Genomic DNA, 26,004 nt, shown 5'->3' with positions numbered 1-26,004 from the left:
AGTGCGCACTCCCGCGCGCCGCAGCCCGGCTGCGCGTCCCCGCGGCACAGGCAGCTTTGCGCAGTGCGCACTCCCGCGGCGGCCGCCAGGGGGCGCGGCGGGGACTCAGCGCGACCACTGTGCGGAGCGGGCGGCCGGGCCCCGGGCAGCGAGGTGAGCGAGGCGGCGCCCTGGCGGGTGTCGCCATTCGCCGACGGGCTGAGGAGGTCCACCGGCCGGAGGGTCCGGTGGGGATGTCGCCCCGGCACTGCAGCGTGGGCCGGCGCCACCGCCCACCGCAGTGCGACTCTTTTTTCCGCTCCAGAGGCGGGGCTTCCGGTAGGGCTGCATCCGGGGACCTTGCTCAGTCGCCAGTGCGCAGGCCTGGAGCCGCGAGGCCGGAACTGGCTGGGCATGGCCTCCCGCCAAGCAAGTGCGTAGGCGAAGGAATCCCTAGGAAATGTGAGGGCCAACCGTCAGTGATCAGACCGTTCCAGCGAACGGCTCGGGTGGAGGGTAGGGCCGACTGTGTGTAGATGCGTCTTGACCGAGGGTGACGGGAAGTCCGAGTAAGGAGGGACCGATGACGTAATGCCTGGCTCTTGCCGGGGATGCTCGGTGCCTCGCCCGGGAGCCGCAGCACAGCGCTCACCGCCCGCGGGGCTCCTCCAGTCTGCGCTCAGACAGCGGAGGAAAGGCGGAGTTCTTCCCGTAAAGGGAATTCTGGCGAGCACCGCACTTCGTATGCGTTTGTCCTGGACGCTCTTGCCGCTTCGTGATTTTACGCTTTAGGAACCACCGCGGCAGGGGCAAAGCTCTGCGGACGGCGTCAGTGCCCACACGCCAGTAGGTGGCTGTATGAATCCGCAATGCAGCACCGTTCGGGTGTGCAGAGACGTCACGTGACATAGCGTGATTTCTAGATCCCACCAGCAAATGGAAGAAAGTAGATTTGTAAGAACGCCATATATAATTATTCATTTTCTACGAGAAGGGGAAACCAGTAAAAATTTCAAGAATTGTTTTTAATGAAAGAATGACGGAAAGATTTCAAATAAGTCTTTGCCATTCTAAAACCTGAGATTTGTCTTTAGCCAAATTATACTGGGGCAGGGCAGTACCTTCGTGGGGGAGGGCTTGTCTAGCGTGAGTCGGAACTAGGTTCAGCCCCCAATACCCCTCCCCTAAAAAGAAAAAAATAATTATACTGAAAAAAAAAAAAAAGATAGTGAAAGGTTAGTCTCGGTCCAGTAACCTGGGGTTCTTGAATAAGCCGTATTTATGGAATCATCAGGGTTGCTAGAAATGTGCCAGGGGGTTGAGTTCTCTCGTTCGGCAAGGATCACCAGCTTTCCCGAAGTCTGTGCGGACATGTCCTCAGAATGTGTGAGGGAAGTGAGACAGAAACGGCAATCTATCTGTCAGGGTCCTTTCTGTCTTCAGTGTGGAAGATGTTTTCTCCAATAGACAAAATCACCTGGTTTTAACTCTTACTCATCTAGGTCTTTGTTTCCCAGAAGCTCACTGTGAAAGACTCTAAGCAATTCTGAATGTTTGTGTGTGGTGTATGTGTGTGTATTCGTGTGCGGCAGGGGAGCTGTGCAACTGGGGGAAGCAAGCTTGGAGCAAGAGTGAGGTTGAGACATGTCCAAACCCAGAAAATCTCATCTTGAGAGCAGCAGGAGTAAGGACCACTCCCTCCCGGTTCCAGGCCTGTAGTTGCAGGCCTGCACGCCCCCCGTGCTTGTAGCCTTGCCACACACCTCTGCCACTCTGGGGGTGCTCAAGTCGCCTGGTGGCAGGTTTCAGGTTAAAGCTTTGATTCTTTATAAGGAAGTCCAGCTAGCAACTGGAATTCCTCTCCATGCAAATGAAGCATTCCCAGCCAGCCCCAACCAAGAAAAGACACTCACCACAAAAACCTCACTCACTTTCCCAAGGTTATAAAGCCCTTATTGCCCCCAATAAAAGAGAGCTTTGTCACTGAAAATGGACTCAGAGAAGGCTGTTGCTCCCCACACTCACTGTCAGCCAAAGTCTTATGTAACCCATCTGCCCAGCTAAGCTTCATCCCTTCAAATCCACCTGCTGGCAAGCGGTGTTTGCACACCCTGAGGGCAGGGGTGGGTCTGGGTGTGTGGGTATGCTGTGTGTGTGTGTGTGTGTGTGTGTGTGTGTGTGTGTGTGTGTGAGAGAGAGAGAGAGAGAGAGAGAGAGAGAGAGTGAAAGAGGGAGGGAGAAGAAGAGAGGAAGAGAGAGAGAGCACTGCCTGTTTTTCTGAGGAACCCAGAGGAGGGCATCTGGTGTCCTGCTTTATCTCTCCCCGCTTTTTTTCCTTGAGACAGGGTCTGTTAGTGATCTGGAGCTAGGCTGGCAGCCAGAAAGTTTCAGCCATCCTCCTTTCTCTGCTCTGCCCCACCTCCCAGTGTTGAGGTTATGGGTGCAAATGTGGCCATGGTCAGCTTTTTATGTGGGTGCTAGGGAATTGAACCGGGGTGTTGGCCCTGCGAGCCACTTCCTCAGCCCCAGTCCTGAGGTTAAGAAAATTCTCCCTCATTGCATTTGTTTGTTTGTTTGTTTTCCATGTGTACAGGTGATTTGGGCATTTTCCTTGAATATATGTCTGTGCACCACTCATGTGCCTGGTGCCTGTGTTCCAGAAGTGGATGTCTGATACTCCGGAACTGAGTTGTCGGCTGCCATGTGGGTGCTAGGACTTGAACCCTCTGGAAGAGCAGCCAGCGTTCTTACCCTCTGAGCCATCTCTCCAGATCCATTTTCTTTTTAAAATAGCCGATTACTTGGGTAAATACTGTCTAAGAATCCTGGTATCTGTTGGCCATTTGAAAATGCTGGCCAGGGGAGTTAGAACTCTTCTTTGTTTCTGCAGCATGCCATGATCAGCTTCTGCTCCAAAGGCTGGTGATTGTAAATATTAGCTACTTTGTTTTTTTCTAAATGATGTGTTATAATTAGGGCTTTAAATTTAGACACCTGAGCAGATTTAATCACAGAAAAAATGAACATGCCTACAATCCTAGCGTTTGGGAGGTGGAAGCAAGAGGCCTGGAGCTCAGGGCCAGCCCTGGCTAATAATCTGGAGGCTGTGCTCATTGGGTTTTGTCCACTTGTAAATGCCGTTGTTTGTTTCCTCAAATGAGATGAGGTGAGAGCTGTATCCAAGCTATACTGATACATGGTTTGGACTGAGCACAAAGTATTTCTATGTAAATATCCCTAGGCCTAGGCCTGGAAGCTTCTAGCCTTTGTACAGTCTAATCTTCTGCAAGCCCCCAGACCTTGAAGGCTTCAGCTTCCAGTCTCCTTCCTCTGCTCACCTAGGCCTAGAATGTTTTAAGCCTTTGAGACTCACTGCTGAATGAACTCACCCTTTCCAGTTCTTTCTGCAGTCTGGCTGGCTGGTTCAACTCAGCTCTTCTGGCTCAAAACTCCTCTCTAAGCTGACTGATTCAAATTGGCCTTTCTCAGCTTCTCACTGAATTGCTCTGTTTGGCCAAACTACCTCTGACCTCCACAGCCTTAGGTGAACTGCCTGCACTGACCTCTGTGTTCCTGGACTGTATTCTCTCTGGGCTGCTCTGAAGTAGCTTGTCTTTCCCGTCTTCCCTTGTGAGAGTTGGGCATGGCATATCTCTGACTCATTCAGTCAGATCTTTCTTTGATTCACCACTTTGTCTGTCCCTCAATTAGACAGCATTGTTTGGGATTAAAGGTGTGTACTAAAGGCATGTCTGAATTCCAGCCAGAGGTAATAAAGGTAAATAAAAAGGACATGCCTATATTCTGGCCAGATCACACAGACCTAGGTTTTTGGGATGTGATCCCTCACCAGAGTAGCTATGTTCCTTCACATCCACTTGACACAAACTTAGACATATCTGGGAATAGAAGATCTTAATTGAGAAAATGCCTCCATAAGATTGCCTGTAGGCAAGTCTGTGAGGATTTGTCTTGATTGACTGATGTGAGAGGGCCCATGTCACTGTGGGTGTTGCTACTTCTGGGCAGGTGGTCCTGAACTGTATAGGAAGCTGGCTGTGCAGTCCATGGAGAGCAAGCAAGCAAGCAGCATTCCTCCCTAGCTTCCGCTTCAGTTCCGGCTCCAGCTTCCTGCCTTGAGTTCCTGTTCTGACTTTGCTTCAGTGATAGAGTGTGACCTGAGATTTGTAAGCTGAAATGAAGCCTCTGCTCCCCAAGCTGATGTGGTCATTGCCTTAGTTACTATTCTCCTGCTGTGATAAAACCATGACCGAGGCAACTTGGGAAAGGAAGCGATTTGGTTCACAGTGTTTGGGGGTCGGAGTCCACGATGGCAGCTGAGAGCTCACTCTTGATCCACTAGATGAGGCACAAAGAGAGAGTGAGTGTGCACTGGGAAATTATGGAAGACCAGCTTGGCCATCAACAGGGGAAACTGAGGCAGAGAGTAGATCTGACGGCTGGCAGCAGACTTTCTCTGAGGGTAATTTTCTGGGCTGGAATTGATAGTTACCTACTGTGGTTTCCACTGAAAGTGGCAAATGGAGGGGCCAGAACCTAATTGTTCTTGGTGTCGGCCAGTGCTGGTAGCTACTTGACATGAACTTACTCCTAGAATGGTCAGTGTGGGCTAGAGCTGTTGGCTCTAGCCTGGGCTTGCCACTGGCAGTGGTAAAAAAGAAAGAAGGAGAAAAACGACCACACAGGCAAATACACACATGTGCACATGTGTGCGCGCGCGCACACACACACACACACACACACACACACACGACATAAGACAGACTCACTCTGGCAGGTAGGTTCCAACAAGCTTTTCTTCATTTAGCTTCTCTTACAGGCTTCTTTCAAGTTTCTCTTACTTTATACATATACACACACACACACATTCACACATTGGGTGGACAGAAACAGGTTCCAACCCAGCCTTACACACACATCTTGGTGAATGAAACAAACTCTGAAGAGCAAGTTGCAACAACCTGTATTCTTTTTCCCCACAGCTTTTATATCCCAGCAAGATCTTTCAAGGAGTACAAAAAGGACAGTGTGGTTACATTCTATTTTCTTTAAGTAGATTACAGTGAGTACAAGCAAGGAAAACAGTTCTCCAATACCCTCACATGATCAAATGTTTCCTTATTATGGGTAAAAACAAATATGAAATACAAGTTTTTCCCAAGAACCCACATACATTTGTAGCGGAGTAACTTGTGACAGATGAACAGGGTATGAGCAAGCCAGGGAATCTCAGCCAGCTCTTTCTCTTTACTGGCAGGCTGTAGTTTGTGGATACAAAGACAGAACCAATTATCTTAAAAAGTAATCTTATAAAAATCTTAAAAGAACCACAAACCTAAATTTTTATATAAAAAACAGTCAGCCATCTCTACTTTAAATCAAGTGTAAGGAAATTAATCATCATGTGGCCCAGGTTAAGAGCATCAGATCAGCCAGTGCTATGTGGGGCCATTGTCTTTGTGCAGAAACCTCAGAAAGCCCCTGGATTTCTATTAAGAGTGTTCTTTTTCTTTTTAAAATTTTTTTTAAGACAGGGTTTCCCTGGTTGTCTTGGATTCACTTTGTAGACCAGGCTGGCCTGGAACACAGATCCACCTGCCTCTGCCTGGGATTTAAGACTTGAGCCAACACTGCCTGGCGGTCTACTTTTTCTTCAAATTGTTCCTTAAGATTTTTTGCACCAGAGCCTCTAGCAAAAGCATCTTTACCTAACCTTGCTAAACAATGTATTTTTCCAAATCCTTTCTAAGGGTAGAGGCCATTGCTAACAATCTATTTCCACAGGTTCTTCCCAAGGGTGGTGACTGAATCACAGTGTGCTCCAGCCACAAGGCCTGAACGAGATCAAGCATTTACTGTGAGTGCCAGTGATGCTGCCTGGGGAGGGGGCGGAAACAGACTTCCCATACAGCTCATCTCCATGAGGGATGTGCTGACCACAGGGCAACAAGCAGAGCTTCCTCACAGCATGAGCTCCTCAGGGCTGTTCCTCCTGGGCAAGCCATCCTGGGTGTGCTGACCCGTGGACCTGGACAGCCCCTCCATATTTGTAAAACCTCAAAGCCCTCTTTCTGTGACACAAGGCTAGAACTCCTAATCCTCCCCAAATAATTTGTCCCCAAAGGGGACAAAGTATTCAAATATATGAGCCTGTGGGGCCACTTTCATCTAAACTACCACAGTTAACAATGTTTTATCACAATAGAAACCTAACTAAGGCAGAGGCCAACCTCTGTGAGACCTGAGACACTAAAAAAACACAAATCAGAAATAAAGTAGAAGTAGTTACATAGGCCCTTGCTTGTAAGAAACATCATTTGAAAATAAAGGTTTGCATTTTCCCCTTCCTTCCTTCCTTCCTTCCTTCCTTCCTTCCTTCCTTCCTTCCTTCTCTTCCTCCTCCTCCTTTGAGGAAGTGCAAGGGCGCATGCCCTACGTCTCTCTATTTAGCCTTGAGGATCTGGAACTTAATTTAATATTTAGACAGGACTGACCTTGAATTTAAATTAAATAGATCCACCTGCCTCTGCCTCTACTAAAGGCATGTGCCACTTGTGTCCAGGTAATTGTGCATTTCTTTTTTAGAAGATTTTATTTTCATGTATGAGTGTTTGCCTGCCTGTAATTACACTATACGTGTGTAGTTTCTGTAGTGGCCAGAAGAGGGTGTCAGATCTCCTGGAACTAGATGTGTCAGGCAGCTTTGTACATCATGCTTATCTGCTTCGCTGTGGAAGTAAAGTGGCTACAGTCAGGGAGTTGTGCCTCAGGGAATCATCTAGACATGAAGCAAAGGTATCACAGATGTTGGGCATGTTGAGTGATGCTCGGTGTGATACGAATGTAAGAGAATTACACAGGTGGGGAACAAATGTGGAGGGGACAGAGACCCTTATCTTCAGTGTCAGGCAGTCATGGAATTTCTATAGTGCAAGGCTGCACTGACCAGGAGGAGACGGGCAAGCAAAGACAGATGTGAGAGGAGGCCGGAGGCCATCTGCCAGCAGAAGTTCCGACAGATGCTTTGCCCTAACGAAGGAAACAAAGCAAACTGTCTAGTGAGCAGCCTGCTTGGCAGACAAGGCATCATCGACTAAACCAGCGGGGTCTGCCTGAGAGGGTGGAAGTGGGCCAGCCGTAGTCTGCCGTTGCTGCCAAGGACAGCTCTCACCTGAAGGGCGTGAGAGCTGATAGGCCATCTGGAGATGTATCCTCCTCCACCAGGGCAGCATATCATGGCCTCACACAAACTGCACGCCGAGGGATGCGTGGCAGGGACCTCAGACAGGCAGCTCACACACAGCGGAGAGCTCTCTGCTCCAGGCTTCAGGCAGAAGGGCATGGGCAGTTTAGCCTTTGGGTTGCTGCAAGCCAGTGACACACTCCATAGGTCCACCTATGACCAGAAGGATGCTAGGATGGTCGGCGGAGGCATATGTAAAAGGTTGTTAAGGGGCTGAAAAAGCCCAAGATGCTCTTGTTCTTCCAACTGTGTCCTTCCAACTCTGGACAATCTTGAAGTTCTCATCAGTCAAGCCAAAGAATCTTTAACACGTAACTTTTCAAGAACTTCTGTACACACCCCTCTATATGTAAATTAGGCACCAAAGCTACAAAGGAGTCTTGAACTTGGTCCAATGTAATTCTTAGCAATTTTCTAAGAATTTTTTTTCTTTTTGTTACAGGTTTAAGTAAATCATTAAGTTGAATGAATGAGTGTTGGCAACCAGGGTCCTCACTAGGAGAAAAGGGGACCCCGTGGATTGGAATGAAAGGCTTCTCATTTTGATTTATTCTTAAGCAACTATTTCCAAGAGCCTGGGAACAGGGCCACCCATAGCAAAGGGCATTCCCTGGGTTAGTATCTTTGTTTCTACATGTCATTGTCCATGAAAAGGAGTCAGAGGTCCTTGGAGAAATGCTTCCTTCAGGGAGAGTGAGAGATGAGCCAGGAATGGCTCCTGCCAGAAAGCAGAGAGGCGGCCAAAGCAATGATGGAGGGAGGCCAGAAGGGCATGAGCTTTCATTAGTCAAGCCTGCCACCCCCTGAGAATGAGTGGTGGTGATACTGAATAATAACACTGGGTCTAAAAGACTTGAGGCCGGGGATGGTTTGGTGGGCAAGCGTTTGCCATGCAGGGGAAGAACTGGAGTTCGGAGCCCAGAGCCTGTGGAAAGGCCTGGTGAAGTGGTGAAGCCATCTGCCCACTGCAGCCCCAGAGGGCGAGGACAGGGCATCAATGCCGGCTGGCTGGGAAGACCAGCCATATCATTGAGCTCTGGGTTCGATTGGGAGACCCTGCCTCAGTGAGTAAGGTGGAAGATGCTGGAAGATTAGCTTCCAGTGCCTGTGAGCCCGAGTGCAGTCACGAGTGTGCACTCATGTGCATGTGCGTGCGCGCGCACACACACACACACACGCACACACTAAAATGGAAAAAGAAAAGGTCCATCACTCATGGGTGAGGGCAAAAACCAAATGAAACTTAAAAAACAAACAGATGAGCATGGTAGACAGGACATTTCTGATTTATAGTAAACAAATGTATACAAGGAAATGCTGTAGAAACAGCCCACGAGTCATGAGTTCAGACAGATAAACCCCAGGTGTGATGCTGTGGGTGAAAAGGATTACTGAGGAGAAAAGAACTCTATGGTTTCAGAGTCCCACCCCACAGACAGTTTTTATGAAGACTAGGGAAGAGGAGGTTGCTGGATACGTGGCTACGCCTACACTCTGACCTCTGTCAGCATGACCAGCGAGGGCTGAGCTGATGTCATGTGTAAGCAGAGCTGCCATCATATGGGGGAGATAGGTCACTAGATGGGAATACCACCTCCAGGAGAACCTGCCGACTCCCCTGAGACCTGCCGAAACCCATTCATGAAACTAGAGCCTTCCTGATCTATACACGGCACCCCAGTAAGGCTCAGCTCCCTCTGCGGCCCAAGGGAGAAGCAGCGTGACTTTGGGGCAACCTGAAAGGCTTGGGGAAATCTTAGAGCTGGCAGCCATTGGCTGTGGGGCAAGTTAAATCTGAATTCGGTTAGTGCAGCATGACTGGGTAAGAAAGATGTTCTTAGGAAATACTCCCTGAATGCTTACGGGTGAAGGGTCATGATTTCTGCAGCTCAGTCTCAGATCATTCTGGAAGGAAAACATTCTGCACGATTCTTCAAGCCTCTGAATGGCCACAGCAACGTTTGCAGAATGTGTTCCCTGTGTTGAACATTTGCAAATTCCCAGTTTAGATAATCACCCCTTAAAAATATTATCGCTCCCTCTGTCAGCACTTCTAGGGTGAATGCTCAGATTCTGAGTACCGAGTACAATGTGAATGTGGTGGCCTGTGAGGAGAAGGTGGTCTGTGACTGAGCTGCAGGCTGGCTGAATCCTGGAGGAGCCCAGAGCCCAGAGCCCAGCCATGCTGCCTGCGTGGTGCAGAGGAGCCTGTGTTCCTGGGAAGCCCCACCCCACCCCCACCCCCGTGACATACACCAGACTCTTGAGGTTAGTAATGCCCCTGCCATTATCCTAGGCCTGCGCTGACTGCAGTCAGGGTTTGGACAATGAGGTGTTTCTAACTAGCTGGTGCCATTGCCTCCAGGAGATTTTTCCCAAAGATCACAGTGTGAAGCTTTGTGCACGGAGATTTAGATTTATCAGTCTCTAGAGCAGCTATGAAAATCAGAAGAAACCTAAAATCTGAACGGGGGCTGGGGGCGGGAGTGGGGCGGGGAAGGACCTTAAAATCCTGAGTTGAAAACAAATCCCTGCTGGCAGTGTGGGAAGAGTTTGGGGTTGTCTGTGAGTGCTCAGGACAGAGGCGTGCGCACACTGGTCTTTCCCCAATGTCACATGTACTGAATAACAAAGTGAAAAGCCGTGTCACTGGTATAGGTGGCCGCTGTCAGGTAATCCAGATTTCTGTGGATAGCTGCTGCAGTCACAGCTTCTTGCTCGCTTCTCAAAGATTACTTTTATGTGTTTTGGTGTTTTGCCCGCACACATCTCTGTGTGCCCCACGTGTGCCTGGAGAGGGTGTTGGACCCCTGGACCTGCATTTACGTGGTTGTGAGGCACCACGTAGGTGCTGGGAACTGAACCTGGGTCCTCAGAAAAAACAGCCCGTGCCCTTACCTGCTGAGCCATTTTCCCAGCTCCTCACAGGTTGTTTGTTTGTTGTCTTTTTTTGAGACAATGTTTCTCTGTGTAGCCCTGGCTGTCCTGGATTCACTTTGTAGACCAGGCTGGTCTCAACTCACAAAGATCCGCCTGCCTCTGCCTCCCAGAGTGCTGGGATCACAGGCGTGGGCCACTGCGCCTGGCTAACAGGTGTTTTATTCCAATCTTAACTAGTAATATTCCTTCTCAGGTCCTGTGTGTGATTACACTTCATGTTTCTGAGTGTGCCCGTGTGTGCTCTCTGTGTGACACACAGTATATAGATGTCTCATTTGTGGCAGGGCTGGGCTTGCGTCCAGTCAGAAGGTGGGAAGCTCTCTCTGTAACGTCTGAGGCACTAGTTCACGCGTGGGCATCTTTCCCTGCCGCTCACGTTTACAGATCACAGGGTTCGAGGCCAGGTCTGATCGTTAATGCATTTCCCCTAGGAAAGCTAGCTAGCAGGGAGAAAAATGGCCAGCACTAACTTGATTCTTCCATGTCCGGCAGCTGCTCTGTGTTTTCAGCCGTAGGGCCTGAAGTCAAGTTCCGAAGGGCAACCAAGAGCATCCTCAGCCGCTTGCTTTATTTGGGGGGGGGGGGAGTTTCTGGAACACCTCTGGCAAACAACTCAAAGGGAGGTATCCCAACCCGGCACTGGGGTTTGTTAACCTATACCTTCCCTTCTGGGGCTGGGAAGATGCGCCTCGGGTGCACACACACACACACGCTTAGGAAACTTACTTCAGTGGCTTGAATGAGATGTTAGTTGCCCCTGCTTAGTTGCCAGGACTGTCCTCTTCAGGGTTGTGTGAGCAGGCACGGATGGAGAGCGATCAGGGCGAGTGCTGAGCAGGGTTGAACAAGCCGCAGAAGCCCTGGATGCGGGACGTTTGCAGCCATGGACAACTGTGGGTTTTGAGGACGCTGGTTCTGACCTCCCTGCCTGTCCGTGGCACCAGGAGCACGCTCAGGGCCTGCCGCACCGAGACTTTCCTGGAGCGTCAGAGGTCACATGCTTCCTTCTCACTTATTTCCTTACCAGGGAGGGTGTTTTAGTTAATTTTAGGTGCCAGTCTGTGTGATACATAGAATAAAGAATTCTCCAGTTGTACCCGGGCCTGTCTGCACAGATCTGCAACTATAGCTAATGGGGAGGCTGAGGCAGGAGGATCAGTGAATGTTCAACCTAGTAAGACCCTGTCTAAAATAATATAAAGAGGTGTGTGTGCGCGCCTGTGGGGGAGTGAGCGGTAGCAGCTTTCCTAGGGGCGCGTGTGGGGGAGTGGGCGGTGATCAGCTCTCCTAGGGTGCTTGTGACCTTAGGCTCCGCGCAGGAGTAGTTGGTGGGAGTAGTTGTGGCTGCAGCAGCGCCCGATATTGAAAATGTAAAGGGGCGGGGCTTATCGAAACTGACAATGACTGAATAAGGGTTCTGAGGTCAGAATCCAGACCCTGCCAGGCCTCCCCACCCTTCGGGTGAGAAGGGACAGCTGGAGGAGTGTGTCAGCAGGGGCCCTCCTTCCCTCCGCTGGGAGGAGGCGCAGAGCCCGCCAGCCTCCAGAGGACAGCTCTGCATTCTCGGCTCGCCGGTCGGCACAACTTTCCAGTTTATTAGGCGCTGGGCAACCAGCCCGAGGGTCCACCCAGAGGGTCCCAAGGCAGGCAGGCGCAGGCGTACAAGCAGTCCACTGCATGAGGGTGCTGGGGCCGAGGAGGCGGCGCTTTGACCGCCGAGGCCAGCAGCCCAAGGAGGGGCTCCTTGCCGCACAGCAGGGCGGGCCGAGCTGCCGAGGAGCGACCCTGTTTGTGGACCCTGGCGGTGCTCAAGTCTCATGAGTGCGGCCAGCGGTAGCCAGCCCTGGCACCGCCCGAGCCTGGCTGGGTGCAGGGACCTGGCCCTTTCCCACTGTCTGGGCCTGCTCACGAGGCCACCACCTGCGTTGTGGTTGGTGAGGACGCTCCGCCCGCTGCCGTGCCCACTGCCGTGCCCGCTGCTCGCTGCCTGTTCCTGGAGCTGCGGGCAGCGCGGCCGGAGCCCCCAGGACTGTGGGCGCCGGGTCCGGGTAGGTGCTGCATGCCCACGGTGCTCCCGCCGGGGCCACGCTCCCCACGCAGGTCCCGAGCGAGCCGGCTTGCCAGCTCGGCTGAGTCCTGGCTTTGCTGTTTCTGTTTGTCCCCCTGGGAGGAGTTATTTATAGGCAGGAATAATTTCTTCCCAGCGGGGCCCTTTGGCTTGGCTCGACCCGTCTGGATACTGTCCTCTTAACAGGGCCAAAATGTAGTGGGAAACGCGCTGCGGAAAGCCAGCTCGATCCAGCTCAGGAGTGCGGTCTCTGCCCCAGGGTTGCTTGTTCATGAGCGTGGGGACACCTCGCCCCTGCTGGTGGGTCGGAGTGGGGCTCACCCTTTTTCATCCCGCACCCGCGGGTGTGCGTGCGCGTGTGTGGCTCTGACCTTGGCAGGCTGGGACCGCGGGCCGAGGAAGTGGCTCAGCCGGGAGCTGTGCTGAAGCCCCGCTCTGGTTGTGCGGACCGGCTCCCTTCTGCAGCGGCTGACTTCCCTGCGTCCTGGCTGTGAAGGTCCGCTCCCGGCTGCTGGGTGAAGGCGGATCCACTTGCAGTGCAGAAAGTTTTTTGAGCACTTTGCTTTGAGCTGAGTAGGTAAAAAGAGATCGCAATTGTGCCTCACTGAAAATCAATGAAGTTTTAGTTCCAGAAACTGTCGGGGGTCTGCGGTGCAGGCAGGGACGTGGAGATGCCTACGCTGAGGCACGGCGCAGCTGTGCTGGGATCAGAGTTGGGGTACAGGGGGGGCAACTGGAAATTCTCTAGTCTGTACCTCCTGTTAAAGAAATGAGGTTGAAGGGGGTGTCTTTTTCAAAAGCAATATTTTTTATTTTATGTGTAAGAGTGTTTTTCCGAGTATGTGTGTGTGTGTGTGTGTGCACATGCTATGTGCATCCAGTGCCTGCAAGGGCCAGAGGACGTTGATTCCTTGAACTGGTGATGTGGATGGTTGTGAGCCACCACGTGGGTGCTGAGCTTGGAGTCTGGGTCCTCTGTGAGAGCAGGGTGCTGTCCTCACCACCGAGCCTCCTCTCCTGCCGTGTGTGACGGCTGTAAAGGTGTGTGCGCGTATGGGTCCCATGGAAGTACTTGTAGAGGTCAGGGTAACTTCTTAGAGTTCATTCACCCCTCGTACGTGAGTTCTGAGGGAGGCACAGTGAGCAGTTTACTTCTTAAAGGCTTGGCTGGCTCAGGATGAGAGCTTTTCTCTGTTTCCCAGGCTGGACTCCAAGGCCTGATCCTCCCACTTGGCCTCCTTAGTAACCGAGCTGTATTTATTTGCCAGCATGCCTGGCTCTCCTTTTTGTTTTTCTAATAGGTGAGAAACTGGGACTCAGCAAGATGAAGTAACTTGCTCATGGCTACATAGTTATTTAGGAATAGGAAAAGGAGTGCTAATGAAACTAAGGAGAAAGTCACTCTCTAATATTTATTCTGAAATCATGCCAGACTTACAAAAGACTTGCAAAAACAGTACTGGGCGTTCCTTCTCATCTTTCCTCAGCTCCCACCAATGTTGACATCTTACCCAGTCATGGGTTGATCAGTCCTAACTCCACAGTGTGAGTGCAGCATATGAACTCAACTGCAAGCTCTAGACTTCAACAATTTTCCCACTAGTGTCTTTTTATGGTCTGGGATCCAACCGAGGATTCCACATTGCATTTCAAATCTTTACTTAAAATTTATCACCCCCATCATCATCATCACCACCACCGTCATCATCACCATAGCCATCATCAGTGTGTCTGTGCACATATGTGCCACTGATCTCGAAGGTCAGAGGACGACTTTATAGACTTGGTTCTCTCCTTCCATTTTCACCTGGGTTCCTGGGGTTGAACTTCAGTTGCTAGGTTTGCTTAGCAAGCTCCTTTATCTCTATGTTAGTCACTGGCCTGTTGCTGAAGAAAACCATGACTAAGGCAATGTGTGTGTGTGTGTGTGTGTGTGTGTGTATCTGTGCATTGGTGGATATGTCAGTGTGAGGGTGTTGGATGACCTGGAACTGGAGTTACAGACAGTTGTGAGCTGCCACATGGGTGCTGGGAATTGAACCTGGGTCCTTTGGAAGAGCAGCCAGTGCTCTTAACCACTGAGCAATCTTTCATCTCTCTAGCCTGCACCCAACCCCAAGGCAACTCTTATAAAGAAAGAATTAATGAAGGGCCTGCTTACAGCTTTAGAGGATCAGCTCAGTCTCGTAATGGCAGGGGCAGACACGCATAGCCCTGGAGTGCTAGCTGAGGGCCTTCCATCCTGTCTGGAGGGGGAGAGAGAGAGAGAGAGAATGAGAAGGGGAGAGAGAGGAGAAAGAAAAGGAGAGAGAGTGAGAGCGAGAGGGGGAGAGAGTAGAAAGAGAGAGAGAGAGAGAACAAATCTGTCTTCTGAAAACTCAAAGCTGACTCCCAGTGACACCCCTCCTCCCACACCTCCTAATCCTTCCCAAACAGTTCTAGTCCCTTAGGACTAAGTATTCAAATATGAGTCTCTAGGGGCCATCCTCATTCAAACCGCCACACCTGCTAAGCTGTCACACCAGCGTTATCTTTTTTTTTTTTGTAAATTTCTCAGTATGTTTCAGGCTGGCCCGGAGCTCCCTGTGTAGCCTGGGCTCTTTCTCTACCTCCTGGGTGTGGGGACAACTGACGCACACCACTGTGCCTGGTGTTGAGCTTTTCATTAGGAAATTAAACTTTTTTTTTTTTTTTTTTCCCAGACAGGGTCTTACTCTATGCTGGGCCACCTGGGATCTTATGATGTAGCCAAGTCTGGCCCCAAACTTACAGTGACCCTCTCGTGTCTCCCAAACAGTAGGGTTATAAGCACCACTCCTGGCTGCTGAGCTTTTTAACGTTTAGCTCTGGTTTCCTGCTCCCTGAGGTGCCCACAGCTGGTAAGGAATTACTGACCTTCAGCTGCTGTACAGGAAGCCCAGCCTCCTCCTCACAGCCTGCACTTCCCCTTCAGAGCCGGGTGTTTCCCCAGGTGGCCTTCATGATCCCCACCCACAGCTCTTGGGTGTGTCCAGGTTAGGGACAGTCCCAGCTCCTCCGATCTGGATACAAAAGGTTGTCCTCAGGGCTTACAGCAACAAGCCTGGCACCTCCTGCAAGGTTGCCTCATGAATCTTTGAGGATGATAATGCGTGTGTACTTGTGTGCAGCTGTGTGAGCGCCAGCAGTGGGTGTGTGGAGGACACAGAATGGCTTACGGTGTAGCCCTTTACCCTGGTGCAGGGAGTGAATCAGATCTTCAGGTCTGTGTGGTGAGTACATTGACCCACAGCCACTGCATGGGTCTTGGCTTCCGATTCCTCTCTGTGGTACTGCGTCCTTCGGCACTTGCCCGGGGAGCTGGGAAGCCGTGAAGCCAAACCTTCGCTTCCTCATTTGGTTTTGGGGACCTGGGCATGTCCCTCAGTTATGCTCAATTCTACTTTTCTCCTCTGCAAGAAGGTGACCACAATAGCCATTTGGCAGAGCCTATCAGTTTGTTTTCTGTTATTTCGTTTAATTTTTTTTGATGGACAGGTCTCTGTATATTTCCAGGCTGCTCTTAACCCTTTGGGTAGAAATGACCCTCCTATCTCAGATCTCCCATGTGGCTTGAGTCACTATGCCTGTTTTCTGTTGTTAAAACACATACTGGATGCTGGGTAATGAATAAAGAAGGCTTATTGAGGGGCTGGTTAAGAGCTCTTCCTGCATTTCCAGAGGTCCTGAGTTCAATTGCTGATCACCACATGGTGGCTCCCAACCATTTATAATGTGATCTGGTGCCCTCTTCTGGCGTGCAGGTGTACATGCAAATAGAGCACTCATATACATAAAATAAATAAATCTTAAAACAAAGAAGGTTTATTGAGTCTGAAGGCCTTGTCTGGGTAAGCCCTTCAGTCTGGCCTCTGGCAGTGCTCCCTGGGAAACAGGAAATACCACGTGTGGAAGCAAGCACACCTGTTGCTTTGTAATATCATATTCTGAGAACTGACCTGTGGGAATTCCAGTGAATCCCTTCTGAGGCTAGCAATCCCCCGTGACCTACCCACCTTCCTCCAGTCAGGTAGGTTCAACGGCGGCCTGAGGGCAGCCTAGGACAGCCATGAATTCGGTCCAACACAAAAGCATAAGCTTACCGGAAACATCCTGTCCGTTTCTCAAGTGTTGCTTGTGGATGAAAATGTCCGCCACCATGTAAGGAGGTTGGACATGCGCATCTTGAAGGTTCCACTGCTTCCTACTGTGCAGAATGGGGGAGGCTAGCCTCCAGCACAGAGGTTCCTAGCCCTCCTACCCCTTTGACCCTTTAATGCAGCTCTCATGCTGTGGTGACCCTACCCATAAAGTTCTTTTCATTGCTGCTTCATCACTGTAATTTTGCTTCTGTTGTGAATCACAGGGTTGCCACCTGTGCTTTTTGATGGTCTGAGGTGATACCTGTGAAAGGCTCATTCAGCCTCCAAAGGAGTCATGACCCACGGGTTGAGAACCGCTGCCCCAGTACGTGACCCCTGGGGACAAACATCAAGCTAGGCACAGCTCACTGGCTCGCTGCCTGCTGGGCAGCAGGGGCGGCTGGAGTGGTGAGCGAGTGAATGGGAGACCAGGCTAGGCTCGTGTAGAGTATGGTCATGGATGACGGAATTCCCCGAGGGCTAGCAGTGCAGGCGCTCAGGAAGGGGTCCTTGGGATCAGAGCTGTGTCTCCAGAAAGTCAAGTGGAGCCGGTGCTGGGGACCCAGCATTGGGAGCTGCCAGGGAGGCCATTTTGCTCACTTCCAGATTGTACTGGGGCTGGAATAGAAAGATGTGGCCGCTCTCCTGTGCAGAAGCACGGAGGCTCTGGAGGCAGGAGGAAGTCGGGGCTCTTGGGTGACCAGATGCTGGTTGATAGCCTAACAGAGAAGATGCTGTCGAAAGAAGAATCAGGATGTCACTTGTGGGAGAAAAATGCATTGGGTTTTATTCACGTTGCCTTTGAAGGGCCAACCAACTCCACAAGCGTGGATGCGTGGAAGTGGCAGGGTCACTGAAGCCTGGGGAGGACAGCATCACAGCAGTGGGTTGTGCTGGTGGCTGAGGCCAGCAGTGGGCACAGGCCCTTGGGGAGCATCGTGAACATCGGGCTGGAAGTGGAGGCAGAAGCTTTCCCAGGCCTGATGGCTCAGGGGTGCTCATCTGCCAGGGCTGCGGTCACAAAGTACTGTGCAGTTTGGGAGCTAGATGCCTAAGATGGAGGGTTGAATTTGCTCGAGGCTTCTCTCCTTGAAGATGACATCTCCGTATCCTTTGTGAGAACGCTAGGCACACTCCAGGGCCTAGGGGCCACTCGTGGGCCTTCATCTACCTTAGTCACCTCTTTCAAGGCTTCTCCTCTAAATGTGGCTCCATTTGCAGTTCTAGTGATTAGAACTTCAGTATCTGAATGGGGGCCTATGTGCAATTTGCCCATAAACACTGGACTAGAGACAGGATTCCCAATGTTTGACGATCTGGGAGCCTCTTCAGAAAGCACAGAGGCTGGCCTGTCCTCTCCCCTACCTGGGTTAGGGTTAGGGGTTAGGGTTGGGATTAGTGTTAGGGGTTAGGGCTAGGGCTAGGGGTGTTGGAGTTAGGGCTAGGAGTGTTGGGGTTAGAGCTAGGGTTAGGGGTGTTGCAGTTAGGGATGGGGTTTTGGGGCATGTTAACCTGGGGTTAGTTTTAGGGTTATTTTTAGGGTTAGGGTTAGGGGTCAGGGTCAGGGTCAGCCTCTCTCTATCACGTCCCAGAACCTCTGCCCTTTGATTCCGGGGAATTTTAGCCACAGGGGTCTTAGGCTTCAAGGTGCTTTCCTCCTCCCTTTACTGCGGTTCCATCTTCTGCAAGAGAGACTGGTGGGGTCTGGTTTCCATCATGTGACCTGGGTTCTGGACCTAAGGAAAGCCCGCCCCTTTTCTATGCCCAGCCCTGTGGTGGTAGAGACAGGCACTGTGCGTTCTCGGTAAAGGTGTGGGCTGTGCTCTCAGCGGTCGCACCACCTCGTCCTGCTGTGGTCCAGAAGCCACGGGCTGTAGAATGTGTACAGTGGGGCAGAAGTGACACGATAGGGTTGCAGAGGCATCGCTGCTGGCCGGGTGGTTTAGGCCAGTTCTCATCATCAGGCTGGTGGGCCATCTGGCTTTGCAGAGGTCATCCAGCCTCTCCTTGCCCACCTGTGTCTCCAGATCTGGCACTCCTCCTTTACTCCAGGTCTGAACCCTTTTTCAATTAGCTGCTTTAGCTGCTTCCTCTCGTGCCAAGTGTGCCCCTTTTTAGTAGTGCCTCTAAGTAAATGGACGGGCTTGCTTACATTTGTTTTCCTAAAGTGTTTTTTTTTTTTTTTAATATTTTGTGTATGAGTGTTTTGCTTATGTATATGTCTGAGCACCAGGTATGTACCTGGTTTCCCAGGAGGCCATTACAGACAGCTGTGAGCTGCAGCCTGGGTGCTAGGAACTGAACTCAGGCTCTCTGGAATAGTAACCACTGCTCTTATCTGCAGAGCTGTCTCTCCAGCCCGAGGAAGTCATTTTTTCCTTTATAAAAGTGTTCTTGGTAGTTTTTCAGTATGGTGTGTGCGCGTGTGTGTATGAACACACACACCCAGTGGCATATGTGTGGAGGTCAGAGGACAATTGTGAAAATTGATTTTCTCCTCACACATGACCAGGGACTGAGCCCAGGCTTGGCAGCCTAGTCATCAGGCTGGGCTGTCTGGGTGACCCAGTGTTCTTGGTAACTTAATGCTTTTATACTTGGGGATCAGAAAAGCATTTTCTGACAGCTCATCTTTTCCTTCCGTATACACATTTAAGAGTAAGAGTAAATGAGGATGGAGATGGAGCTCCGTGGAAGCCTGGCACTGGGGCTGTGCAGCTCTGGGCACACCTGCACTGTGTAAGAAAGCAGCTGGGTAAGCCACGGCCAGTAAGTGTGGTTTGTTGCAGTGTCCTGCCTTGGCGTCCACTGAAGATGGACCTTTAGGTTAGGACAAACCCTTTCCTCCCCAAGCTGCTTTTACCCGTGTTTTATAACAGCACCGGAAAGCAAACTAGAACACTGTCCTATTGAGGGTCACTGTCCTAGTGAGGGTCACTATTGCTGTGATGGAACACCACAGCCAACAGCAAGCTGGGGAGGAAAGGTTTATTAGGCTCACACTGCCACATCATAGCCCACCACTGAAGAAGGTAGAACAGGAACTCACACTGAGGAGCCTGGAGGCAGGAGCTGACACAGGCCATGGAGGGGACTGCTTACTGGCTAGCTCCCCATGGCTTGCTCAGTTTACTTTCTTAGAGAACCCAGGATACCAGCCCAGGGTTGTCCCCACTAACAATGGGCTGGGCCCTCCCACATCCATCACTCCAACATGGGCCCCCCCACATCCATCACTAATTAAGAAATGCCCTAAGGCAGGGATTTTTATCCTGTGGGTCAGGAACCTCCTGGGGAGCTAACACTTTCACAGGGGTCACCTTAGACCATCCGAGAGAACACAGTTATTTCCATTACAGTTTTAATAGCAGCAAAACTACAGTTATGGAGAAGCCACAAAATCAATTTTATGTTTGGTGGTCACCACAACATGAGGAACTGCATTAAAGGATTGCAGCTTCAGGAAGGTTGAGGACCCCTGCCCTACAGGCTTGTCAACAGCCCAGTCTTATGAAGGCATTTTCTCAGTCGAGGCTCCCTCCTCTCCAGGGACCAGCTTGTGTCAGGATGACAGAAAACTATACAAACTATTTGGTGTTAGCTAGTGCCATGCAGGAACCCACTTCCACTGCGGGCGGGGGGGCGCAGTTCAGACTGGATTTGTTACAGTCTACAGTCTGTCTCCTTGTTCTTCTTGTGCCCGATCTGAGAGACCCCAAAAGACCACTAGGAGTCTAGTCCGTTGCAAATCACGTGAGGATGTTTATTCAAGTTCAAGCTCTGGCTGCCAACCTCTCCTGACAAGCAGGTTAGAAAGTGAGGCCCCGAGTCTCAGGGGGGCAGAGTTTTTAAAGGGAAAAACAGCAAGCCGGGAATTCCAAGCCTTGAGTCACAGGGAAGGGAAAGTTTTGGGTGGGGTTACAGCAATCAAGATGACCTTTAGGCTAATTGTTCCAAGCCACCTGGCCAAACCGACAGATGTCTAAGACATCTGGACACCAGCCTGCTGGGTGGAGTGAGGACCCATTAGCACATCCTGTGGCATTCACAACCTGCAGAGTACAGGGCTATGTGGCCCTTCTCAGAACCCAAAGGTGGGGGTCAGGTCACTCCAAGGTAAGAGAGTCTAAGAAACAAGATGGAGCCACCCTTGCCACCCTTAGTTCCTTCATCCCTAGTGGTGTGTACCTGGTCCATGAGCCCAGCCAGCTGTCCTAGAGCTCACATTGTAGACCGGCGTGGTCTTGAGCACAGTGGCTGTCGAGCCTCTGTGCCGAGTGCTGGGATTTGAGGCGTGCACCACTGCAGCCTGAGTGGGCACTTTAAACAGGCAGATTCATGGTCGGCATGCTTTGCAACTCTATCCTTGGATCAGGCAAGCTTTGGGAGTGGCACACCTGATTGTTCTTAACGCCTTATGCTACCTGCTTACAGTCAGGGCGGCAGGCAGCTGGAAATTGTTTGTTCAGAGTTGTACGGATGAGAGGCCCCTGGGAAGAGCGCTGCTGTGCTGTAACTGCTGGAGAACCGCGCTCCCCCAGGGACAGGGCCACGCTTAATCCTAACTGATGGTCCCTGCTTCTGCTGGGCTTGAGATGTGCACCGTTAAGCTGGTAAACTGGGCATGTAGTGGGAACATCCCCTTTGTCTCTCTGGTGCGCCGTATGAACTCATGTAATTTACCGAGTAGTACTTTTGAAGGCTTAGCATGATCTAAGAAAATGGCCTCACCTATTTTCTAGCTGGACGGGACAGAAGCTGTTCCCTCTCTGATGTGCAATGTGTTGTTAGCAAATATTGGCTGTTGAAATAAACTTAGGCCCAGTGCCTTCCTGAATTCCCACCTCAAGGGAGGCTGGACTCTGAGTCCATCACGTTATCTCCCGGTCCCCGGCCCCCAAACCCTAACCAAGCTCTCCTGTTTCCGGAGTGCCTACTTTCCCCTCCATCACTAACCCACCCCCAGGGCCCTGTGCTTGTTCCTCTATGACCCTGCTGCCCCTCTGTGCCAGCAGCACGGCCTCTTACCTACCCAGTTCTCTCTAATTGTGCAGCCCAGGTCTCTCCTCTAGAGCACACCTCCAACCTCCTGGCTCTCCCTCCCACCCTTCTTGGAACAGCCCGCCTCCTGACACCAGGCAGTGACCTCTCTTCCGTGTCGCCTTCGGTCCCAGCCGGCCTTGCCATCCCCGTAGGCCCTCTTTACCGGAGTCACCTCTCCGCGGTCCTGGCGCCCCCAGCTCCTACCCGGCCTGCATCCTCCCACCCCGAGCACATCCTTCCCCTGCATCCCTCCCTTCCCAGCACGCCCGCCCTCGCCCTCCTCCCGCGCGCACGCGCACTCCGCGCCCTCCCGAAGGCTCGCTTCCGGCCGGGGCGGGGCCTGGCCCGGCGCGGGCGCCGGCCATGCTCATCACGCTGTGCTACCTGTACCTGTGGGCGCGCTGGGGGCGCCGGCCGGCCGCGCGGGTGCTGTCCACGGTGCGGCGGCTGCGCGCCTCGCGCTGCTCTTTCACCTTCTGCCGTGCGGCTGCGCAGCCCCGGGGCGCGCGCGTGTGCCTGAGCCGCGGCGGCCGCGTCTTCTGCGTCGGCGAGAGCCAGGTGGGCGGGGGCGGGGGCGCGAGGCGGGCGCAGCCGGGCGGGGCTGGAGCGGGGCCGCCCGCCGCGCGCCGGGCCGCTCCCTCCCTCGCCTCTGCCGCGGCGGCCCCGGAGGCCCCGCTCGGCCCGGCGTTTCCGCGGCTGGCCCCGTGCGCAGGGCGATGGCCGCCGCCGGCTCCGGGAAGGCGCCGCGGCCGCGCGCCCAGGCCGGCTGCGGGCGAGGGAGCCGGCTCCGGGCGCACTCCCACCTGTACTTCCGACCGCACTTGCTCTCCTCAGCACCACACCGTGCTTGGCTTTTCGACGCTCTCCTGCCCCCTCCGCCGCCTCCTGGAAAGCTGCCTCACTTTTAGCACTAAAATGCGTTTTTTCATAGATGTCAAACCGTAACACCCGTATGCGAATCGTAAGCTTACTTCAGGGAGACTGCTTTTGGTCAAGCTGCTTAGGACTGGGCGTGGAATTGCGCTCCCAGGCAGTTCACAAAGACAACACTAAGGAAAAAGTGTAGGGATTGAAGATGGCTCAACGGTGAAGAACACTAGTTGCTCTTCCAGAGCGCCCACGTCCGGCTAGTTCCCAGTCCCCACACAGTGGCTCATAACCCTCTGTAACTCTAGCTCCAGGATTGAAGGTGGCGCACGTACACGCGGAGGCAAGACAACTGTGCACACAAAACTAAACCTAAGGAAGACCACTGCTTGACAGGACCACCTGGACCAGGGCGGTGCAGCTCGCGCAGACGCGGCCCTCTCAGGACAGGCAGGGAGATCCCAAAATGGAACAAGAGTGAGGGTGCACTTTCCCACTGTGGCGCTTTCTAAGCCGATTATTTAAAACAAAACCTTTGGCGTTTATCTCAGAGAAGAAAATTTGCCAAAGAAAATTCCCTAGACACCTTTGAACTTTTCTATAACCTCTTGGCCTGCTAACCTGGTTACGTGGCTTATACCTGCTTCAGAACCCCAGAGGATGGCTTTGTTTCTACCGCCCCTTGCTGCACCCCTGCTCTGCACCGGGAGCATTGTCCCAGCCCTGAGCTGTGCTCATACATCACTGCCTATGCAGGCCCGAGATGCTGAGCTGTCTCCTTGCAGCCTTAGAGCCCAGCTTTTGCTGCTCTGGGTATCCCGTGATAGACTAAAACTTAAAAAAGTCAAGTCACAGTCCTCCTCCCAGAAATCTGAAAGTAGAGGAAATAGATCTTCACAGTTGATGCTCGTCTAAAACATGAGACAAACAGCCAGGGACGGTCCAGTCCCATGTGGGTCCTGCCATATTTGAGTTATCTCTGGATTGCTTCAATACCCGGTGCAGGGCAAAAGCTATGGAAATGGTCAGTGTACAGTGTGGTTTAGGGGTCAGTGACAAGAACAAAAGTGAGTTTATTTATATAGACAGTTATTTTTTGTTTGAACCCATGGATGTGTAAAAAGGGCCAGTCACATCTGATTAGCTAACCACTCTCGTCTCTAAGCCCCTCTTAAAAGCTCCGACTTTTTCTGTTCTGGCTGTTCCTTGCTTTTGTTAGACTAAAATTTTAAAAATAAAATCACAGTGCTCCCAGAAATCTGAGGATAGAGGACTTCCTGACTGGGGGCACATTTCCCTTGAGACATGTCTGGTATTGCTTCTGTGGGAAAGGCCCTTTCCTGAGGCAGCCCCCACCTCTGGGTGTGTGCTTTACCCTTAACCATGCTTGTGGGTGTGATTGGAAAGCTCATGCCAGTTACGGAATAGTGGTCAGAATTGCTTTCATGGGCATAAAAATCCAGAGATTTTGAGATTCTGGTGAGCCAGACCAGGGCTTATCTGGCTGTTTAGACGCCACAGTTAGACATGAAGCGAAGGCTGGGGGATTGGTGCAGAAGAGCCTCAGATAACTTACCGGAAGAAGCAAGGGGAGGTGTGTCAGTCGTGCTGAGATAAGTGTCAACTGTGGTCCGAAATGACCTTGACTCCTCTTTATCTTTTTTCCTTCTTTGCAGTCTATTGATGACTTGAACAAATGGGCCCTGTGTCTTGTCTCTCCCTTCATACTTGAGGCAGAACATATAGCGTTTGTGACCGAGAGCATTTGGGCACAAGATGGCAGTTTCCAGAAGCCATCATCCTCAGAAACAGTGAGTTCCTCGTCTCACTCCAAACCCAAGTGGTTTGTTTGGTTTTCTGTTTTATTTTATTTATGTGTATGTTTGTTTTGTTTAAGACTGGGTTTTTCTGGTGAATAGACCAGGCTGGCCTTGAACTCACAGAGATCCACCTGCTTCTGCCTCCTGAGCCCGGGATTAAAGGCGTGCACCACCACACCCGGGGCTATTTGGTTTTTAATGAATGATCTTTTCTGAATTTTTGGGTGGCTCGCTTTCTTTGGGGATATGCTGGGTTGTGTGAAATATACTAGTAAAATTACTTTCATCTGTTTCTTTTCTTGTGCATGTACGTGTATTTGTGTTTGTATGTGTGGGTGAAGCTGGAGACCAGGGACAATCTTCAGTTTCTGTTCACCTTGTTTTCGAGACAGGGTCTGGTACAGGGAGCTGAGGCTTACCAGTCTGCCAGTGCCTACCTTTCCCAAGTGTTTCCTGGCCCTGCTTCCCCACCCAGAAAGGCGTGGCTTGAGGGGGAGGAGGGTGTAGAAACTGCCCAGGGCTGTTAGAGACCTCTGGAGGTGAGCAAGAACCAGACTTCTGGGGAAGCAGACTTCAGTGAGAGTTTAATTGGGGGTGAGCAAAGGCAGTTTAAACCTTTACGGAGTGGGTGGAGGCTTTCAGGGTGAGTGTACACCGTGGGCTAGGAGCAAGGTGCTGGGAATGCTTCATTTGCAGGAAGAATTCTAGGGGCTTGCCCTTATAAGGAGACAGGAAGTTTAACCTAACCCCCAAGCCACATGACCACCTCAGGGTGGTGGAGGTAGGGAAGGCTGTGTGCAGGCCCAGAACAAGCGGGAACCGTCCTACTCTTGCCGGTCTCAAGATGGGAATTTTGGGGTTTGGCCACACCTTGACCTCGCTCCTCTTGCTCCAGGCTGGCCCCTGGCCCCATAGGCATGGTTTTTAACTTGCTCCTGGTTACACTCAGGTCCTCATGCAAACAAGGCAAGTACTTTACCACTTGAGCCATTTCCCCCGTCCCTCTTTTTTCCCTTTTTCACATATTTCTTGATTGTGTATAGATATGCGCGGGTGGAAGTTAGCACATGGGTTTCGGTGGCCAGGAGTCAGTTCTCTTCTACCGCGGTGGGCCTGTGGTCCACCTCAGGCTGTTGGGGTCTCAGCGAGCACCTTCACCTGCTGAACCACCTTGCAATGTATTTGGGCAGCAGTGTCCTGTGTTCTGTCCCCGTTGGTCTGGTCCGATCCTGTGATCTTTCCTGGCTCCCCAAATGCCTGGCTTACATAACTACCTTCTTCTTAAATATCTTGTCTGGAGTGTGCTGAAAATGCTTCAAACTCAATCACAGGCCCAAGATTGGTTGTTTAGAGTATTTTAAAAAGGAGAGAGAAGAGAAAGGGAGAGGGAGAGAGAGAGAATATTGCAAATCACACCATTTCACCTCCTTTTCACTTCTACTGAGTTACAAGTTTGATTGATATAGCTCTCCTGTAGCTTTGCTTTGTGTCATTTTCATGGTTCCTCATTTCATTTTATATATATATAATATATATATATTTGTGTGTGTGTGTGTGTGCGTGTGTGCATTTGTGTTTTGCCTGCATGTATGCTTGTGTGAGGGTGTCAGATTGTAGAGTTACAGACAGTTGTGAGCTGCCATATGGGTGCTGGAAATTGAACCTGGGTCCTCTGGAAGAGCAGTCAGTGCTCTTAACTGCACCATCTCCCCAGCCCTCGGTGTCCTTCTTGAGTCTTGTTTCTAAACTGGGAAGCCATCCTTCTGTCTTGTCTTGTCTTGTCTTGTGTTGTGGCCCTTTCTTGGTTTTCCCCTTGATGGCCAGAGCTCTGGTCCTGGAGCACACCCCACTGGGACACTCTTG

The 26,004-nt window shown here is 51.5% G+C and overlaps 1 protein-coding gene across 6 annotated transcripts in view; it reads left to right on the top strand.

The window, feature by feature from the left end:
* The first annotated feature begins 44 nt into the window (after nt 1-44).
* The window catches only part of Hlcs (holocarboxylase synthetase), a 159,072-nt gene continuing 133,112 nt past the window's right edge, over nt 45-26,004 (top strand). For 2 of the 6 annotated variants that reach the window (XM_060370777.1, XM_021657166.2), the window contains exons 1-2: nt 53-153; nt 23,998-24,132. Coding sequence is in view for 3 of the 6 variants with exons in the window: in XM_021657163.2 (XP_021512838.1) it covers nt 12,001-12,231; nt 23,998-24,132 (366 nt within the window). In the remaining 3 variants the exon portion in view is untranslated. Of the gene's footprint in view, nt 154-11,729; nt 12,232-21,789; nt 22,013-23,997; nt 24,133-26,004 lie in introns of those variants that run through there. The other 4 variants (XM_021657163.2, XM_021657165.2, XM_060370778.1 and 1 more) reach the window with 4 other exon arrangements.

Source organism: Meriones unguiculatus, chromosome 17 (genome assembly GCF_030254825.1).
Source record: "Meriones unguiculatus strain TT.TT164.6M chromosome 17, Bangor_MerUng_6.1, whole genome shotgun sequence".
Classification (NCBI taxonomy): domain Eukaryota; kingdom Metazoa; phylum Chordata; class Mammalia; order Rodentia; family Muridae; genus Meriones; species Meriones unguiculatus.
The sequence above is the reverse complement of the archived record's forward strand: the minus strand, read 5'-3'. Positions and strand labels throughout refer to the sequence as shown.